This window comes from Apus apus, chromosome 3 (genome assembly GCF_020740795.1).
Source record: "Apus apus isolate bApuApu2 chromosome 3, bApuApu2.pri.cur, whole genome shotgun sequence".
Taxonomy (NCBI): Eukaryota; Metazoa; Chordata; class Aves; order Apodiformes; family Apodidae; genus Apus; species Apus apus.
In genome coordinates, this window is record NC_067284.1 from 92,428,227 (window position 1) to 92,447,587 (window position 19,361).

At 37.3% G+C, this 19,361-nt stretch overlaps 1 protein-coding gene across 1 annotated transcript in view; it reads left to right on the forward strand.

Annotated features, from left to right (window-relative positions):
• Positions 1 to 19,361, forward strand: part of PRKN (parkin RBR E3 ubiquitin protein ligase) — a 705,342-nt gene that overhangs the window by 235,763 nt on the left and 450,218 nt on the right. The window contains exon 4 of the mRNA XM_051615355.1: positions 9,645 to 9,763. Coding sequence (XP_051471315.1) covers positions 9,645 to 9,763 — 119 coding nt within the window. The remainder of the gene's footprint in view (positions 1 to 9,644; positions 9,764 to 19,361) is intronic.

Sequence of the window (19,361 nt, forward strand, 5' to 3'; positions counted from 1 at the left end):
GAAAGATTCAGTTAGCATAGTGTCCTACTGGCAGTCCATAGCTTCTGCCAATACCTTGTATAAATCAATCTAGTAATGATATATTCCAGGATGCTATCCCACTCATGGTCACTTTCTTTATGTTTCTTATGATGTAGTAGACCTCTCTCATATTCCTATTTAACTGTTGATTTTTGGGGCCAATGAGTCTTAGGCTATTTAAGTGATTGTGGCATGGATGCTGTTGATAATACATTCCCTCTTTTCTGTTTCTTTTCAGTTCTGCCTTATTTTCCTCTGGGATGGAAAGGGTAGAATTGTACATGCTGTTGAAAGTGGAGCACACCATGGATACAGCACTGTTTTCTGGTGTTTTTTTCTCTATTCCTCTCTTAATAATTCCTAGCATTCAATTTACTTTTTCGATTGCTACTGAGCACTGGGCTGACATTTTCGTAGAACTATCTATTATAACCCCAAGATCTTGTTTCTGTGTGGTAATAACTAGTCAAGACCATCACTGTTTGTGTAAAATTATTTTTCCCATTTACATTACCTTACATTTATCTACAATGATTTTCATTTTTCATTTTATTGTTCGTCACTCAGTATCCTGCATTCTTCAATGTTTTTTCCAGTTGGCCTTAATTTTTAGTACCCTGAATAAAATCATATCACCAGCAAACTTTGTCATTTCACTGTTCATTTCTCTTTTTCTGATGGTGAATAGTCAAGACCTAGCACAATTTCCTTTTGGGACTACACTGAGAAAAGAGATCATTTATTCCTGACCTTCGTTTCTTGTGTTTTTACCAGTTATTTGGCAACAAGAGAACTAGCATTTTAATTCAGTAACAATGGAATTTCTATTAAAAAACTGCTGAGGGAGCTTTTTTAATGTTTTTATATGTTGAATAACCCAGTTATCTTCCATAAACTTTGTGATCTCACTGTTTATTCCTGGGGTGCTCTGAAAACAAACTTTTCCAGAATTTTTTGTAGTAAGGTAACATACACTTCAACAAAACCAACAGTAGTACTGTTGTTGCTGCTTGTTACCAGCCTTTCATAACTACTGGTAATTGCTACTGATACGTTAACCTGTATCTGGACAACATTAGTTGAGTAAAGCTGGGATTTTTGGACACTTGAAGTAGAGAGAAGCAGTTCAGTAAGAGTAGCTATTATTTGACAGAAGGCATGCTGTTACTTGAACTTTCAGTAAAAAATGACATATCTAATTAGATACTGTGATTGCACACTAACACTAGCAATAACATTTCAAACTAATTGGGAAAGCAGAATTTGAATTTTACATTCTGTATTGTCAAAAATGTGGTTGCCTAAATTGTACATGATCTCCTATGCAGATGTATCTTTGTGAAATGTCATATATTTGAAACTGTAAGTAAGCTTATACAATCTAATCTTCAATTTGTAAATGCATGCATCCATTTTGTAAATTTAAATATAGTTTCTTTTAATTCTTTTCCTAAGTTCTGTGGTGCATTCTAAAATAAGAAGATGATAGTTTAATGATCTTTTACCCTTTCCATGATCTGTCAGTGCTTTGCTTCTTGTTGGACGTGGCAGGTATTTTCTGGGATATCATGTTGCTCATGTGGAGGCACCAACAAGCTCTGCAACTTCTTCAACCTCCATTTTACCTTGGCTGGTTGTGTCAAAGGCCAGCTGGGTAGCAGGGCAGTTGTGTAACTTTGGATCAGACTGCTGTGAAAAGAGCTGTGTGAGAAAGAGCTTTAGGAAGCCTCTTTAGCGGTTTCCACCTCATTCATCTTCAGTGGGCCCACGGGCCTGGGAGCTGCATTTAAGCTCAGCTCTTTACCTTTGTTCCTGTTATGTTTTTAGGCATGCTGTGTCTGGATGTACATCTTCTTGATCCTGACCCTGGCTGCTGGTAGCCTTACCATCACCATTGGTTCATGCTCCCCTGTCCTTTCCCTGCCATGCTGCACACTGGCACCTGAGTGTTCAAGATTTCTGGGTGTTGAGCTGTTCACTCATGGCTATTTCTCTAAGCATCCTGCTGTCCATTCATAAATCTCAAACCAGTGAGCATGTTCGCAAACAAAGGAGAGCTGCCAAGCTGGGGAAGGGTCTAGAGAACCAGTCATATGAGGAGTGACTGAGGGAACTGGGGTTTTTTAGTCTGAAGAAAAGGAGGCTAAGGGGAGACCTCATTGCTCTCTACATCTACCTGAGAGGAGGTTGTAGTGAGGTGGATGTTGGCCTCTTCTCCCAAGTAAATAATGACAGGACCAGAGGAGATGGCTGAAGATGCAGCATGGGAGGTTTAGTTTGGATATTAGGAAGAATTTCAATACTGAAAGAGTGGTCAGGCACTGGAACAGCCTGCCCAGGGAGGTGGCTGAGTGTTTTTTAGTGAGGTCTGTGTTTGGGGTGTTTTTTGGTTTGGTTTGTTTTTCTTGTTTTGGGGTTTTTTTTGTGGGTTTTTTGTTTGTTTGTCTGTTTGTGTTGTTTTAGTTTGGGTTTTATGTTTTGGTTTGGTTTGGTTTTGGTTTGAGATTGCTGGGGGTTTTTTTGTGGGGTTTGTTTTGTCACTGAGAAGGAAGGTGTTAAAAAGACAAATGCTCCCCCTCTTCCTGTTGTCTTTGTCAAGTATTCCAGTATTCCACCACTTACACAGGCATTACACCCTTTTTTGCCAAATTCCAACTCTTCTTAATATCCTCTCTTACTTTCATTTATACTGCTTGTTACAGTGACCAGTCCATTTCTTTTTTTTAAAATAGCTCTGTTTTCCATATACTTTAATTACACGATACCCACAGACATTCTGCAAATCATATTTTAGTTTCAAGAAAAAGAGTTGGATTTTTAATGTTTAGTCTATTTAATGTTGTTACCCATGCCACAAAATACCACAGTTGTCTGTCACGTGTTCTTTGTGCACAGCATCACCAAGTGGGATTCACCTTACCTAATTTTAGAGATTTGCAATTTAGATATCTGTTACAGACCTAGTAGTCCTAAATCCCCACAACAGAAAGAAGCAGACCCCTTTAGGAACAATTTATCTGACATATTTATATAATTTCGTTTCTACTTTAGGATGAATTGAATCAAAATATGAAAGTGCCCTTTTATCTCACTGGATATAGCATGACCAGTTTAGATGAATCTAACTGTCAAATAACTGCCATTCTCATGGTCTAAATTAGATAGTAAATAATCATCCTCAACAGGTAGAAATGTTTCACAGATGTATCTGCATATATGTGTCTGGAGAAGAAACCTATGTCCTCTGTGAAGGACAAGCAGTTAAAAAAGAAAAAATTAGAAGCAGAACAAATCAGTTGTATTTTTGGAAACGAATATGATCTTTTAAGTCATCTCTTTTTTTTTTTTTTTTTTTTTTTAGGTATAGTGTACTTTTCACACTTATTTTAAATTTAGCTTTATGTGGAAATGTTCACTACTTTGAGACTACTGGGCTATACTGCAGCTGTTTTTCCTCCTACTGTGTTGAATCAAGCAAAGTCCTAAAAGTGAAGACAGTTGAGAAAATACCCTTTTTTATTATTAATTTATTTGTATTTTTTTTTATCCCACCCACTTCTAACTATATGTTTTCCGTTATGTGGTTGCAAATTGCTAAAATGATCTGAGAGGTCTATTGACAGTCAGTCTACATTTTACAAATCACAGCTAGTCTAAATGTAAATGGAATGGAATCTGAAACAATGCTAGTTTTATGTAATGTTCAATCTGTTGAAAGACTTCCTGTAGCTGTGTCCTTTTTAAATACCTGAGTTAAAGGAAAGACTCAGGAATCATTATAATCTATATGAAAATACTGTTTAAACGAGAATGGTAGGTTGGCTCCTAATATCTGTATTCAGTTCTTATTCACTTAAATAGTCATATGGATTATAATGCGTGTTTTGACTGATTAGAGATTTCAGGATCAGGTCTATACTAATGAATAATGTTTTTTGATTAACTAGTCATGCATATCAACATAATTGATCTGTGCTATCACTAATATTTATAAAGCTCCCACAGCATCTTCACCATTAAAAACACAGGAAAAAGAAGGTAATTCAGGTCCTAAGAAACTTAAAAATATAAATGGAGGGACAGTAGAAAATACTGATATATACATCAGAGAAAGCTGCTTTGTCTTTCTATAGAAAACACTAAAAGGAGAGAACAGTTTTAATACTTTTTGTGATGGCATATTTGTGAGTAAATTAGCTTTGAAGAGGTAGAAAAGAAAGTTTGTCTCATTAGGGTAAGAAGACTGGTCCTGACATGGATCATAAATGAGCAGCTTTTTGCATTTGTATCTTCATAATTTTTTTTTTTTTTTTGTCTGGTAATAGCAACATAATTAAATGTACTCCATAGAGAAAACCACAAAGCATTTTACTAACTAGCTTGTAATAAACGGTTTTATCTGATGATATTTGAAAGTAAAAACTGCAAAATAGGGCCTGTTTTCTGAATTCTTAGTTATACTCCAACAAACTGTGTGCCTCATACATTTACATAATACACATATATGTATAATTCACATTTGTGCAAGTACATATATATTCATACATGTTAGCCATACATGTTAGCCTTGTCTCTGTTAAATGTACATTGTTTAAAAATTACTGGAGAAGGTGGAGGTGTAATATGATCAAGAAATTGCTTTTTGAAGTAGAACAACAGATTTTATCTGTTAGACCCACTCCTGCTTTTTAACTAGGAAAATTCTATCTCAGACTTCTGATATTCAGATTTGGGTAATTTATTGTATAATTCTCTAAAACTGAATAGGAAGAAGAAGTTGGTCTGATCTTATACAACCTGCAGTGTGACTTACTCAAGCATTCCTTATTTCCTTTCTATGGCTAACTTGAAGATCTACATCCACAAATAACTAACATAGCAAATACACTAGAGAAATCTGAGTTAATAGCAAAAAAACATTGAGAAAGATTTTAATGAAGGCCAATGAGAATAGATTAAACCTGTCACCTGAGTATCTTGGATCTTTAAACTGTAAGCTCTCCACATGCAGCATCAGATCAAATAACCTCCTCATCTTTTCCTTTGGGATTTTGTAACTACTCCTGTTGGTACTTTTCTCCTTGAATCCTTGGCACAGTGACTCCAATACCAGAACCCTTTCTCTCTGCATTTTTACTTTTATCCTTCTGCAAACTTTTTCACTGCCCTTTCTCATGACTTGGTAATTACCTCAGAAGGCTGAGCCAAGGTTAAGTTGGTGGTCTCTAGACTTAGACACTCCTGAACACAGCTACGCCTGTGGTGGAGATGACAGGGAAAAATGCTTTCAGGGGAGCTCATGGAGAGGAGGTTGCAATACTTAGGATATTTCTATGTCTCCTAACATTCCGTCTTGCTCCAACACTTTTCTCTTGATCCTTCTCTCATTTCCTTATCCTAGTATTGCCCTCAGACACACTTGCAATATTTCCAAGTAGGAAGTTTCTCCAACAATTGAAAGATTGACTTAAATGAGAACACTGGTAGAAAAAGTGGCAATCAGCATCATAACTACTTATTAATTATATGGTATTCATTATGGTTGTATCTCAGAATTATTTCTCATATATTTAAAGAGCTATTAAACATCCATAGAATTGCATTCTTTAAAAAATATACTAGAGAGAAATTATTGTTTTTCTTGATCTGTCATCCATTCATAAATGACAGGAATGTTGACCCCTAGCACTGAAGGTTATTAAACTTTCAAAACTGATCCTTAATCCCACCTCTGATAAATAAATTTGAACAATTCAGTTTACACAGGGCTCAAGCTCAGGTTTTTTGAGATGTTATTTCTGAGTATTAAAAAAGGAGATATGATGAGTTTAGGTTAATATGTTATCTTACTTTAGCTCTTCTGTTATTTGATGGTTTATATAGAAAGTTAATAAAAATTGAAATAATTAATTTCTAACACTGTAGCATGAGCCGAGGCTATAACTTACCTCATCACCTGAGCTATCTTAGGAGGTTAGCCTATGCATACTTATGCTTTGAATTCTGGAAAGTCTTGGAACCTTCAGTAGCCATTCGTGGCTGATTGGTTTCTTGTTTTATGTTTTACTGCAATTTTTGTTAGGAAATTGAAAGCTTTCTGAAAACTTATAGACCATGATTGAAGGAGAGACGAGGTTCTAAGTTTGGTGCTCCAGCAATTTTAATGATTACTGGCTTTGTGTCATAATTAAAATTCTTATTCATATTGCTACGTCAGAGCTGGTGCATCAAGCAGATGTATTTGTTCCTGTTTCTTTCAGTCCTTCTTAGAAAAGTGATTCAAGGGGTTGCAATGGACTATGCTAAAATACACATTGACATTAACGAGTCAGTGAAGAGTTTAGTGCTGGCCATCAGTATTATACTGTATGATGAGTTGCAGCACTAGAGTTTTTAGTCCGGGATTTGCTACTTCTGATGCTGCTGCTCAGGACATAGATGTAATGATGTAACTGCACTTTGTGATACTGAGATCAGCATATCTGCATAAAATGGTGAATTAATTGCTGAAAATCTCCATTTACTCTTCCTCCTAAAATAAGAGCATTCCTTTTGTCGAATTGTGCCTCTCCAGCAGCCTTTCTATAGCAGACATTTCAAAAGTTGTTCTCAGTCCCTGTATAGATCTGTGCTGCTTAAATGCTCCAACTCATTACATTATAAATTTCTTTCTTGTGTTTCAAAATTGTATGTAGGGAATGTGTTTGGGGGTACTTTTTATATTAATGAAAGAGGAAATAAAAGCAGGAAAGTGCTATGAAAAATTAATATTGAGCTAAGATAGTATATTTTTGCATGGTGTAAATATCAAGCTAATACATAAGATTTATCCTCTGTAGTAAATCAGCAATATGTCTCATTTTAGGCCTCTCCTATGACTGCTGTTTTTTGCTGCAGTATTTAGTCATGCTGATTTATGCCATACTATCCAGTGAATATTTTGCAGAGTATTATCAATAATATAATTTTATCTTTGGGTCCAGATGGAATCGACTTAGAACACAAAGCAGGCAGAAAGCATGATTCCTGCCTCAAGTAGTTTACTGCTTGGAATAAACTTTGTATAAAATGTGAGACAGGGATACAAGACATCAGGGAGTGGAGGACTGATCAGGAAAGGCATCAGTTCAATTAACAAAATATTTTATTCTGTAAGGTTTCATGTACTCATTTAGATGGTTCTGTTAGACTGGAAGGGTTTCTTTTTTAATCTTAGAACTGTGTTTTAGGCTGATTTGCTCTCAACCTTTTGGATTGCACTTATTCAAATTAAAAGTTTGTATGTGTGTGATTATTTTGTTGTGTGTTAATTTTCCACAAAAACTGAATTATTTTTAAATTCTGTTGCATTTTATGCAACTGAATATTTGAATATTATTTTATTCTGTTGCCAGTAGTATGAGGTTTAACAAGACCAAGTGCTGGGTCATACACTTTGACCACAATAACAACATGCAGTGTTATAGGCTAGGGGAAGAGTGGCTGTAAAGTGGCCCAGCAGAGAGGGACCTGGGAGTACTGGTTAAACATGAGCCAGCAGTGTGCCCGTGTGGCCCAGAAGGCCAATGACATCTTGACTTGTTTCAGGAATAGTGTGGCCAGCAGTAGGGATGTGATTCTCCCCCTGTACTCAGCACTGGTGAGGTCTCACACGAGTACTGTGTCCACTTCTGGGCCCCTTCGTTAAAGAAAGATCTTGAGGTGCTGCAACAGGTCCAGAGGAGGGCAACAAGGCTGGTGAAAGGACTAGAGGGAAAGTCTTATGAGGAGACGCTGAGGGAGCTGGGGTTGTTTAGCCTGGAGAAAAGGAGGCTGAGGGGAGACCTTATCACTCTCTACAACTACCTGAAGGGAGGTTGTAGTCAGGTGGGGGTCGGGCCCTTCTCCCAAGCAACTAGTGACAGGATGAGGGGGCACGGCCTGAATTTGCACCAGGGGAGGTTTAGGTTGGATATTAGAAAGCACTTCCTCATGGAAAGGGTGATCAAACATTGGAACGGACTGCCCAGGGAAGTGGTGGAGTCACCATCTCTAGAGGTGTTTAAGGAAAGACTGGATGTGGCACTTAGTGTCATGGTCTATCTGATGTGGTGTTAGGTCATAGGCTGGATTTGATGATCTCAAAGGTCTTTTCCAGCCTCAATAATTCTGTGATTCTGTGAGTTTGCTATGGTGGTTAGTATTCCCCAGGAAAGCACAATAAAAATACTACATAGAACAGTTGACTAAAATTAGTATTGGATACATCACTGATGTACTCTTACATAGCTTACACTTGTGAAAACTTGCAAAAATGGTACAAAATTTCTTCTTTCCACAGTGTACACCTTCTCTGAAGACATCTACATACTTTTTGTTAGAAAAAAAGCTTCTTCGGATGACATGGTTCTCTTAAGCTGGGTTTTGAAAACTAGTTGCTCATTTATGTTAGGGCACTTATGAGTAGGTTTATCAGGAAATGAATGGGCATTTTCATTGGCAGAACTCAGGGTTTGACCTTCATCATGTAGAGGACATGTAAAAATAAAGCAAGTCATTCATGTTTAAAATAGTATTCCAGATCATATTGACTGTGGTTGGATGTTAGGATTCAAATATACATAAAAACCATATTGCTGGTAAATGTAGGGAGAAGTAGGAAAATGGGGAGGAAGACAGTGAAAAACTTTTGATCCCTAAGGCACTCCTGTTTATTTTGAAGTTCACCACTGTTCATGGGTCAAATCTCCACAACCATTTATCTTGATATTGGGAAAAATCTGTTAAAAAGTTTAATTCTGATCTTGGTCCAACTGATAATAAGCTTGAGTCTCTGATCTTGGGGATGTCTAGTATAGATTAAACCAGACTACAAGTCTTCTTTCAGTTTCTGAGGAATAGCAGTAGCCATCCTAAAAAGGTGTTTACGCAAAACAGTAATCAGGATTGCATGTGAAATCAAATTCATTAGCATGGCCCCAGGCTTACCCAATTCTCTGCATATCATCTGTTCCATAGTTTCACAGAGCAGAATGCTTTTCATTTCATTTTTCTTGAAAATTTACTTGGCCTAATATCTTGGCAGCAGTTTACAAACTTTGCTAGGCTAAATCGCTGCCAGCAAGAATAAAGAAATGGTTGCCAGTCCTCCATGAATAAAACTGAATTTGCTAAACTAAATATTTGTTTTCTTGCTGTGTAATCAGACAAACTAATCTTTTAAACTTAATCCCAGGAAGTTTTCATGCAATTTGAACTTACTAAAACTTGCAGGTAGGCAAATTTAGGCTAGAAATAAGATGGAAATTATGGAGAGCTGGAGTAATTAGCCTCATACATCACTTGCCAAAGATTACAGTTGGTGCTCATCAGTGGTAAGCTCAAACCCAAGACAGGATGCATTTGCTAGGAGTTAAGGTGTTGTTCACCTATAACTATTGATCAAGAAGCACGAGCTACTGAGAAGTATTAAGAACTAGACCATGCAAGGTAAGATGATCACAATGCAGTCTTCAGGCATTAACATTAGTCAACCTATTTTTTGTACTTATCACTTATAAAGTCAAATAGAAACCTCTCAAAACAGTTACTGATTTTCAGTATACATAAAATTTTTGTTTGTTTGTTTTTTAAATTCCTGACAGGTACATCTGGATACAACAGTTTTTATGTTTTTTGTAAAAATCTCTGCCAAGCTGTGAAACCAGGGAAACTGAGGGTCCGCTGCAATGTGTGCAAACAAGGGACACTGACGTTGGCAAGGGTGAGCTTGTTTGTTTGGTCTGAAGTTTTGGAGTATATGGAAATTTTATATCTAGTTTTGTCTGTGTGCATATATGTGGCTATATATATCTATTTCTACTTGATTTTTTTTTCTTGCTGTTTATAACTAAGAAGAGTAATTCAAAGGTTAGTGAAAATTCCACTCACTTATCTCCATTATGTGCAGAAGCACATTGCAGACTAGAGGTCCAATCCTGTAAAGACATTCTTAGCTTTAAATTTTAAGGACAAATGATTAATGTGGTAGTATTTGTAATATATAAAATGACATGTGCTTAAGGGTTGGAATTATGAATGCTTCTACAAAGCTTGGAGCAGTTTTTAAGGCCACAGAAAGTGCTGTTTACTTTGACCATTATGGAATGAAACAAAGGGGGATTAAGTGGCTGTGCAGTTGAGAATATTAATGGCTCCAGCTTAGCTGCTACATGTAAAGTCAAGGAAAAAATACTGTGCTGGGACAGCAAGTAGGAGAACTGTCAGGCTGGGTTTGCATCCTACAACAGGAGAGTTTAGTTTGACTTAAATGTGCAATAGTGTGAAGTTTCCGAGGTTTTTTTTTGTAAAATTCTGATGAATTTCATTGGTTGTGCTCCTGGAGAATGGCAGTGCTTCCTGTCTCATAAATCACAGTCAACCAAGTTTGCTATGTGAGAGGCTTAGGTTTTACAGCAGACTGAGTTTTACGCTGCTGTAGATCTGGGGGGACTCTATGTGGTATTTGACACATATTTAAGTTTTTAAATATATTTCACTGTGCTTTAAATTGTTTAATTTCAGCTTAATGTTCTTTCTGTACCCCACAACTTTGATGTCTTTACATGTAGTGGCACAGTGAGAAACTTTAGAAACCCAGCTCCTGTGTTCTCATTGAAAAGAATAAACTGTAGCAATGCTTATACACATCTAATTCAAAAAGCTACAAGAACAAACCCCCTTAAGCTGTGTGCTATTCCTGAATTACCTGACTATCTCTAATTTATTTTGGAGGCTTAGTAATGTTGCATTTTATGATGTTCCAGATGAGCGTTAACTAAGGGGATTTATTTTCTCCCAAAAGTTGCATTTGAATTTTACTGATTGGTACAGGCTTGGATCACATATAAATCAAGATACATTAATGACAACAAGGTTAAGTTGCCATCAATGTACATTTCAAATGGCATAATATTCAGGATGGATAAAAACAAAATGACATTGTGTTCAGCTTGAATGCAAGCAGCCAGTGCTGCTGAAAGACATTGCTGGTATCACTGGATGAGTTTGAACATTATGTATCGCGTTGACAGCACATGTGTCCTTTGCTTGACTCAGTGACTCAGTCTTCTTTCAGCATGCCCACTTTTGGAAACTACCTGTGCTGTTTGGTTTGGATTCATTATGTTCCTTGTATTAAATAAATTTTTTGATTGTTCAATTTTTACAGTATCTTCTAGATAGTGTTCTTCATTTTGAAGGCTTTAAAAAAAAAAAAAAATCATTATTGTCTCCCAAGAATTCCTCATAACTCCATGACAAAAAACCTATTATAAAAAAGTACCAGTATGGCATATTTCTAAACAGACTTTCTTTATCTGATTGCCTGGAATGTACATGGGCCTGCATTCTTTTGGCAAATATAGAGTCAGTAACACAATAAATATACACAAGCTGATAATTTCCATTGAATAAGCACAGTGCAGCTGTGAACAGTTGTTTTGAAAAGAAAGTAGCTGGAAACATGTAAATTCAGGATTGGTTCGAAAAATCCCAGCTTTCAGAAAATTCGACAAGATACTCCGACATAAAAGTACAGAAGAGACAAGGAAAATATCTTTTAGCAAGTATCAAATATATAATTTTTTTCTGTTTTAGTTTTTAAATAATGCTTCTGTGTTACTTTCACCTCAAAAACAGTACAAGTCTCTTATTATTCTTTTCCTTTCAAATTGGAGTGTGATACAGTAGTTGAGAACAATTAATGTGCTGTTCCAACAGTTTGGGCTGGCAGTCCTCAGGACGTCCAAAGAGTAATACTTGTAATTTAGGTGCAATTATTGCTCTGAATGTGCTAATCAACAGTCAGTTTGTTTTATAAATACATGCTGTCTACCTCAGTCCTGTGGTTATGAAAATTAGGTACACATCTGGCATGTGAATGGCCCTTGTGACCTCTTCTCACTTTCTCACTTTCTGGTCCATCTTCCAGCTCTGCTTTATTCAGTGCATTGCAGTCTATGGGAACCAAGTTAAATCAGGTTGAAAAAATTACTGTCAATTGCTTGGCTTCTCTGCACATGAAAAGAAAATTATTTAAGGTAGAAGTTAGTATATTACCCCAAACCCTCTATCTTGCTCCTCCAGTCCCACTGGACTATGCCAGTGATTGCAGATAACTATTTTCTCTACTGGTACTATATATATTTTCCTTTTATAGATAAATTAGTCAAAATAAAGTTGACATAAGCTATCTATACAAAATCTCGTCTGTACCACCTTACTACAGATTTTCAGCAAAATCATTCTTTTTTAAGATTTTTTTCCCAATTCTCTGTCAACTGTTCCTGACCTTTGTATGGCAACACAGCATTTTTTCTTGAGAAGGTCTCTTCTGTCATAAGCACCAAAGCACCATATAAGCCAGCATTTGTTACGCTAATTCTTTTATTGGATGGAAATAAATACCTGTGTAAAACCCACACATACCTGTGGGCTTCCTTATGTCACTCTACATGCTAATCCTTATCCTACCTAAGCCTCGAATGACCAACCTAATTAAAATGAGCTTTCTTTTTTCATGGTGTGTTAACTGACATTTTAAAATATTACCTATTCATTTAAACAGTCTTATTCTAAAACCTTATTTAACTGTCATGCCTATTTGCATAACATTATTTTAATATATGATATGCAGAATAAATTTATGATACTATATTTCTATGAAATTAAAGAGCCCACAGTTTTTATTTTTACCAAAGACATCCATCTAAATATTAAATTTGTAATTTTCCAGATGACACATAGGTTGGTGTTTTATGAACATTTCATATCCTAATGCTTTCTGGAAAGTATATACCAGATTGATTTAATTATAAGAAAACATCAGTCACTGCAAAAGTATCACCTCTCCCTAATTTCTGTAATTAATCAAGCACAACAGCATGTCTGGAAAGACTGGAGTGTGGGAGGCTTATATAGACAACCTACAAGCCTGCCAGCAAATTTCTTCAAATAGCTTAAAAATTTTAGTTGCTAGTTTCACATTGGTTTATATATTTTGTTGCTTTAAAGCTTTTAAAAATATTTATTTCATGTACATACAATGCTGCAGTTTGTTTCAGTAGCAATGATTCAGATAATTAGGTTATACCTCTTTCTAGAAAAACAAAACAAAACAAAAACAAAACAAACAAACAAAAAAACACAAGCACTAAAAAACCCCTCTTTATAGAAGACACATTTGCAGTTCTGTTTTTGGAGCCATGCAGTGTTAAGATTCATGGTGTTAACTATAATGAAAAGGGCCGTGCCTATCTGTGAAAGGAAGGCCTGATTCTATACACAATAAAGCACACTTTTTCAGTGTAACTGGTGCTGTGATGTACACCTGGTATATAAGACAGTAACGTGATTTGGATCTGTATGTCGATATAGATACAAAATACAAAATTCAGCCATGGTGAGAATCAGGATTGAAGTGTGGTAAATTGATTTTAGGTCTCCATACAAAGCCACAGGTGCTATGGTGAGGCCCTGTCTACTGTGGGGACTTATTACTATTTGGCATATCTGGTATATCCTCTAGCACAAGCACCAAAGGAGTTTTGCGTAGCTTCTTAGTTTTTGAGTGTTCCTTATAGCTCACACTATTATTTCAGATCTTGTCAGTCACGGGGAGTTTTTATTCAGATCTGATTTAACCCCCTGCAGCTGAGATGAGACTTAGTTTCTGGTACTGACACCAGATATTCAGTGGCTGGTGTATACAGTTGTGGTGCTGTCCCTGACCTCTGTGCTCCAGAGGAGCCTCCTGAGTTCACGGGCTTTGTTAAACTGGCTCTGCCACAGAGCTGCCCTTTCATCATTTCTCATATTAGCAATATTGCTTTCATCTATAGCTTTTCATCCTGAAACCAACAAAGAAATGGACATTTTCTGAAGTTGGTTTATTTGGCACCAGAAAAAGCTTGTCATTTAGGCAGCTTGTCAGTTAGTGTAGGCTGTGTGGTACATCCCAGAAAAGCCCTAGTGTCTGTTGAGTGCCTTCCAGTGACTGACAAATAACAGGTCATAGACAGTTTAAGTGGCCTTCCTAATAGATGATAGTGTAGTATTTTCAATTTGATGCTTTCATATTCGCTAGGAAGAGAAAGACCTTTAATAAAGTAATTTTCTTCAAGTTCTTGCTTCCTAACTGCATTTCAATAGTTACTTAAGTAGAGCGTTTTCTTTTTAATGAATATAAACTTGGCAGAGATTTTCCATAATATCATATAAAAAGACATTTTAATTTTAATCTCTCTATTTTTAATATGTCATTGTGAAACTCCATTACACAGTGCTCCACCTATCACCACTACTCATTTCAGATGGCATATTTTTCTGGAATCCATCACTTGTATCCTTGCTCAGGGAAGAAAAGGAGTACTGCTCAGTGCATCAAAACAAGGCTGACTAAAAAGGACAAGTAGCACCTCTACAATTATCTAGCCTTTGTAGCTGCTGAGTCAGCTTTTCCCCACTGCTGGTTACCACTGCTGGGGTAATGTTGCAGGCAGGTTACAAAAAATCAGTTTGTCTTTGAAGCAAACTGAAAAATAAACTCCACCCAGTGGAGTGTAATGTGATAAAGCAAGATCTCATTCTCAGGCTGGGGAGGTATTAAAAATGTGATTGAATTTTTGAGACTGGATGATACAGGTATTTGTCTCTCCAAAATATGTTTGCTGTGGGGATAAAAGTGTTCTTGATACATCCTAGCTAACAAATGACAGCACTGTGTGTTAAAATACTTCTATTGAATACTGTGCACAGGAAAGTTACCATGGTAATGTGTCCTTCTTGGTCAAACTAACAAATTTGAAGCAAATGTTTATTCTTGGGTTCCTGCTAATGAATGTATTAGTACAAAAATATCTTAATTTCCCTACACTTGCCCATTAAACAAACAAACAAACAAAAAAGTACTTAGAGGAAATAATGCATATTCAATACATTCTTTCTACACAAATAGTGAAAAATTTCTCAATTCTGGCATCTAAATTACTGCCACTGGGCATTGATGTTAATGCTGTTTTGAGGCAACCAGTGCAGAGAAAAAGAACTCTTGGAATTCTTTTTTGCAGGGTTTCCACAGATTCAGAATATCCTTCTGATTAGTTATATTCAGTCAGCATACTTAATCACATGCCTAACTTTTTTTTTTCTAGTGATCAGTGATTTTTGAAAGTGAGGCTTCTTCTTAAGATATAGATATGTTGTTGTTATTATTATTGTTATTGGTGGTGGTGTTGTTACTGATTATAGTAATGATGAAAATGTGTAGCTCCAGCCCAGCTGTACCAGGATGCCAAAGAGATATTAAGCACGTTCTGATCCTCTCCCTACCTGCTATGCAGGCAAATGTGCTCTTTAGTACACTAATTTCTTTCATGACCTGATCTGACAGTGGCAGGCCTGCTGAATATGAACTGCTGAGACTCAGTGGAGAACTATATTATGATTGTAAGTCATGTCTCCTAGTGGTGTTTGCAGTCCATGCTAAAGTAGATATAAACCCTTTAATTGTCATTTCCATTAGATAGTCTGAACAGTTTCCAGTAAAAATAATATGCCTCAGAATGGGATATTTTTTCAATTTCATCAAGGAATTTCTGTCATCTACTCCTCCTTATTGCTCTCCTACTGCTTACAGCGACTTTGTGAAGGGCATCAGTAGTGCCCTTCCATAAATGTAGTGCTGAGCTGACCCAGAATTCAGAATTACTGGTGGAACTTTGCTAAGAACAGTCGTTTGGGGTCTTCAGCTCTTAGTCTGCCATTACTCAGCCAACCTGGAGAAGAGGAGGCTCGGGGAGACCTAGTAGCAGCCTTCCAGTACCTGAAGGAAAGCTGGGGAGGGGCTTTTCACCAGAGACAGTAGTGATAAGACAAGGGGTAATGGTTTTAAACTGAAAGAGGGTAGATTTAGGTTAGACATCAGGAAGAAATTCTTCACCATGAGGGTAGTAAGGTGATGGAATAGTTGTCCAGGGAGGTTGTGGAAGCCCCCTCCCTGGAGGTGTTTAAGGCCAGTTTGGATGAGGCTTTGTGCTGCCTGGTCTAGTGTGAAGTGTCCCTGCTCATGGCAGGGAGGTTGGAACCTGACGATCTTTAAGGTCCCTTCCAGTCCCTTCCAATCTTAACCATTCTATGATTCTGTGGTTCTATGATTCTCTGATAGCTTTTAGTAATATGAATATCAGAAGAACAACAACAAAAAAATAACATCTGTATTTCTACCTTTAAAAGTCTGTTTTCTTTGGTAATATGTTAAATTCCGCCAAATCCAACCACATTGGGCGGATGCTCCAACAAACGTTCCTGAGGTCTGTTTAAGATACTGTGACCCTTATAGGAAAGTTTGACATTGGGTGACTGCAAAATTATTTTATAACCATTTCATTCTTTCTTTTCCACTTCTTTCTTTGGCTCTGAGTCTCACCTCACACTGAAGTCCTTAACGGTTGGCTTCGCTCTTGGACCTGCCTTACATAGTGACACTGCCATTGAGGCTGGCCTCCAAAGTGCTAAGCTCCATTTGAAGAGAACAGTTGGGAGGATTCAAAAGACTTTATATAGCTTTATTCAGGCTTTTAGCAACCTCTTTCATTTCTTTCTCCAATATCCCTTAGGACAAATTTCACTACATAGGACATAAGTTATTTATGTATATACAGTAAATGAAAATAAATGTATAGTTGATTTATGAAGAAAATTATTCTGTCCATTCCAAAAGACAGGAAAAGTAATTCTTTGATGCAAAATAAACTTTGCCAAGAAAATAGTTTTGCTTCTGTTTTGAAAAATAACTTACACGTTTTTCTTTCATTTTAATGGGGTAAGAAAGTATATTTTAACTTCTAATTCTATTAGAAGCTCTGCGATATCACGCGTGATTTATAGTATTTATTGCAGTATGTGATTTCAGTGAGTTTGCATGTTATAAAGTGTCTTTAAAGCTGGATAAAAAACCCCAATTATTGGAAAAAGGGAAAATTACTTCAGTGTTATATACCACTTCAAGTCATGCTGTGAACGAAAACTGCCCATGATTGTGGAACCTAAAGCAAGTTTCTCCAGCCTAGGTGACAGCAGTCATAAATGAAAAAAAAAAAAAGTTTGCAAATTTGCTTTCAGATTAGACCTTTACATGAGTCTCTGAACTAAATGTCTCATGAACTTTTTTTTTTTCAACGAAGACAGATGTGTGCCTAGGGATATAGGTGCTGTTCAGTCTATCCTGTCCTTACAGCTGGTATGATACCACAGAAGCAAAGAGTCACAGACTGGTTGAGGTTGGAATGGGCCTCTGGAGGTTGTCTGGTCTGACAGAGCCACTTGGAGCTGGTTGTCCAGGACCATATTCTTTTGGATTTCTCCAAGAATGAAGACTCCAGACTCCACAGCCTCTCTGGGCAGGCTGTGCCAGTGGTCAGACACCCTCACAAGTAAAAAGGTTTGTCCTCATGTTCAGACAGCACCTCCTGTGTTTCACTTTGTGCCCATCGCCTCTTGTTCTGCCACTGGACACCTCTGAAGAGAGCCTGGCTTTGTCTTGTTTACATCATCCTTTTAGACCTTTAGGTACACCATGGTGAGAATCCCCTGATGTATATTTTAGTGTATCACTGAAAGCCTGAGGCTAGCAAAAAATACCATGGTTCAGAGTAACACTTGTTTTATCTGAAATATTGTCTGCTTTTGTGTAACAGTGCACATTCTCTGAATTGTAATCAAAGGTTCTTTGACAAATAGATCCTGAGGCCAATCATATGGGCTTAAACAAGGCCAAGTGCCAAGTCCTGCACTTGAGCCACAGCAATCCAATGCAATGCTACAGGCCTGGGGAGAAGTGGCTGGAGAGCTTCTCAGCAGAATTACACCTGGTGGTATTAATTGACAGCTGGCTGAACAAGAGCCAGCAGTGTGCCCAGGTGGCCCAGAAGGGCTAGAGTAGCGATTGTGCCCCTGTACTCATCACTGGTGAGGCTGCACCTTGAGTACTGTGTTCAGTTTTGGGCCCAAGTATAGGAAGGACATCGAGGTCCTGGAGTGGGTACAGAGAAGGGCAATGAAGCTGGTGAAGGGTCTTGAGGAGAAGTCTTATGAATAGCTTCTGAGGGAGCTGGGGCTATTTAGTCTGGAGAAAAGGAGGCTGAAGGGAGACCTTATGGCTCTCTGCAAGCACCTGAAAGGAGGTTGTAGAGAGGCAAGTGCTAGTCTCTTCTCACAAGTAACAATTGATAGGACAAGAGGAAATGGTCTCGAGTTATACCAGGTGAGGTTTAGGCTGGAGAACAGAAGAGGTTGTCAAGCACTAGAATAGGCTGCCTAGGAAAGTGGTGGAGTCACCATTCCTGGATGTGTTTAAAAGTCATGTAGATATGGTACTTAGGCACATGGTTTAGCAGTGGGGTTGGTAGAGTTAGGTTAATGGCTGGACTTGATGATCTTAAAGGTCTTTTTCAACTTAAATGATTCTATGATTCTATTTCATAGCTTCTGCTTTTCCTGAAATCATTAGAAGTCTATAGCTCTTACCATGGAGTGGCATGGGTTCATGTATACTTGTAGAACAGATGGTGGACTTTATCTGTTTCATTCTTTTGTAGGTTTCGTGCTATTTCTCTTCATGTTTTCTATACCTTTTTGTTTAGATGCATATAAGTTGTTTTGTTTTTGTGGTTTTTTTGGGGGGGGAAGAGAAGGGGGTGGTTGGGAAAGGAGTAGCAATATAGGTGATAAGAAAGCCTTACTCAGCTTTAGTTCGGGCTGTCATTGGGGTCAGAAATGTAACCAGAGAAGGACCACTCTTGTCCTCTGCTGGCATATGCACAGGCAGTATGACCAAAAAAGGGTTTTATGTTGACCAGGGAAATTAAAAGTTTGTGTATCTTTAGGCTACATCTTTTGGCATATTGATTATTTGCATCTCTGCTGTCATTGTCTTCAGAATATGAAAGACAGCCTTCTCTCCGTGCAGTAACTCCTCCCCTCACAAACAGGAGGAATTTCCCCTTTCTTTCTTCACAAAAGAAGGCCCTCTCTAAAGTTTCATAGCCTTTTGTGTTGAAAGGAGATGCAATGACTATTTGCCAGCATTTTAAACTTTAAAGCGATACCTACTAAACATCTTAACCTGTATGTTCAGGTAAATCCCTCTTGGTTTCCCTTTCCCTTAAATATAGATATGTATATATATCTTTTGGATCCCTTTTTCTGCTCAGTAATACCATAATGTGCTGTGGATATCTTGCTGGAATTTATTACAGTGTAAGCAAATCTTGGACTGTGACAGTGTTGTGGTGTTTTGGTTTTGTTTTTTTTTGTTGTTGGTG